We start from the raw sequence: 2242 nt of genomic DNA, 5'->3' as shown, positions 1-2242 counted from the left end.
CATCATCAGAAGACAAAAGGATTTATTAACTTTAAGTGAATTATTGGCTACATCATATTTGCTACCATATGTGTTTGGAAAATATAAATTCAATATGGGAGGCAACTTAGTTCATAAGATATGTAGAAACTGTGGTTAGCAAAAGCAGTCTTCCAGCTTTATATAGCAACCAATTTACNGGNGCATCTGTAGGAGTTTCTAAATGGGCTGTCATCTCAGGCTTGGTTTTTGTTTTTTCTTCTATCTCTTGTGAGACTCTAATCCCTATGATGATAAGGAAAGTACCTATCTCATTTTTTTAAGTGTTCTGTGCCCTTTGTAAAGCAGGTGTTCAGTTAACTGATGACAAATTAAAATGCTTCAAACTTACTTTATAATAGCGAAAAAAACTAGATTTCTGCAATTAATACTGCTCATATCTATTATCAAAAGTGATCAAAGATCTTCAGCATTAAAGAACATATAGGCTCCTACTTTATAGATGAACAATCAAAGCTCTGNATGCTTGGGAAATTATGACTTATATAAAGTGGTTTGTTTTATTTCAGGTTTATTATATTCAGATTTTTATTCTGAGACAAGCTTTGGGTTTCATAAGATATGGTAGAACTTTTAATGTACTGTGAATTTTGTATCCAGATACAAAACCCGGTGCCTCTTTATTCAAATGGAATTCTGTGATAAAGGAACTTTGGAGCAATGGATGAGAAACAGAAATCAGAGTAAAGTGGACAAAGCTTTGATTTTGGACTTATATGAACAAATCGTGACAGGAGTGGAGTGTATACACTCGAAAGGGTTAATTCACAGAGATCTTAAGGTAAGCAGGAACTCCACCTTGTTGGTTGATAAACACACAGTTTAATAACTTTAAAAATGTATCTTCTTTAGTTTTAGATTTGTGATTGGCAGTTAGTCACGATAAAATTACATCTCTCTAATCTGCTGGACCTAAAGTGGGTCTGGAATTTACCCAAATGCTGTCCCATGTAACTGCTTGGCATTTCTCCGAGGCCCATGAACTTATTGTGACCATGATCCTACTAGAAGTCTNGGTCCTGTCAGGCTATGGTCATTACCTCATTAAAAACAAAAACACTCTTCATAGTCTGAGAAACTTTTGTGGTTGCCAGGTAACCAGCTGGCTGCCCTGACCCAGCCGCTGCTCTGCTCTACTGTGGTTCAGCGGCTGCACCCGAGAGCAGGCACAGAAGAGTCCATGGCTTAGTGTTGGCGTGATTGGGATTTTCTGGCCTGCCATTAGGAAAACCATCCAAGCTTGCAAATATGCATAGCGTGTTTGCTTTTCAGGGTCTGGGCCACTAGGTTCNTCAGTGTCCTTTTCACTAGCAACAAAGAAGAGGCACCAAACAGCTCTGTGATTTCCTTCTTTATCACAAACCTACTGTCTTAGTTAGGGTTTGTATTCCTGCACAAAACATCATGACCAAGAAGCAAGTTGGGGAGGAAAGGGTTTATTCAGCTTACACGTTCACATTGTGTTCATCACCAAAGGAAATCAGGACAGGAACCTGGAGGCAGAAGCTGCTGCAGAGACCATAGAGGGGTCCTGCTTACTGGCTTCTTTGCTTGCTTCCTTTTAGAACCCAGGACCACCAGCACAGGGATGGCACCACCCACTATGGGCTGGGCCCTCCCCCCTTGATCACTAATTGAGAAAATGCCTTACGGTTGGGTCTCATGGAGGCATTTCCTCCTCAAGGGAGGCTCCTTTCTCTGTGATAACTCCAGCCTGTATCAATTTTACACACAAAACCAGCCAGTACAACTGACCCCTTGTCAACTTGACACACAAACACATCGCTATTAAACCTCAACCCTTGGGATCCCTTGGGATCTTGATCCCAAGATCTAAATAACTTTAAAAGTCCTACAGTCTTTATGTATTAAAATTTCAATCCCTTGAAAATAACCAGTATCTTTTAAAATTCAGTCTTTTTACAACTCACAGTCTTTTAACTGTGGGCTCCACTAAAATACTTNCTTACTTCAAGAGGGAAAAATATCAGAGCACAGTCACAATCAAAAGCAAAATCAAACTCCAACTGTCCAATGTCTGGGATCCAACTCACAATCTTCTGGGCTCCTCCAAGGGCTTGGGCCACTTCTCCAGCCATGCCCTTTGTAGCACACGGCTTGTCTTCTAGGCTCCAGATGCCTGTACTCTGTGCTGCTGCTGTTCTTGGTGGTCATCTCATGGTACTGCATCTCCAAAACACTG

General features: G+C 40.7%; 1 protein-coding gene across 1 annotated transcript in view; it reads left to right on the top strand.

The window, feature by feature from the left end:
* The window catches only part of Eif2ak2 (eukaryotic translation initiation factor 2 alpha kinase 2), a 28244-nt gene that overhangs the window by 17720 nt on the left and 8282 nt on the right, over positions 1-2242 (top strand). Inside the window, exon 12 of the mRNA XM_029470917.1 lies at positions 640-820. Within this exon, the coding sequence (XP_029326777.1) occupies positions 640-820 (181 nt within the window). The remainder of the gene's footprint in view (positions 1-639; positions 821-2242) is intronic.

The sequence above is a fragment of the Mus caroli genome, chromosome 17 (assembly GCF_900094665.2).
Source record: "Mus caroli chromosome 17, CAROLI_EIJ_v1.1, whole genome shotgun sequence".
NCBI classification, from domain to species: domain Eukaryota; kingdom Metazoa; phylum Chordata; class Mammalia; order Rodentia; family Muridae; genus Mus; species Mus caroli.
Note: the sequence above shows the minus strand (reverse complement) of the source record. Positions and strands in the feature narration are given on the sequence as shown.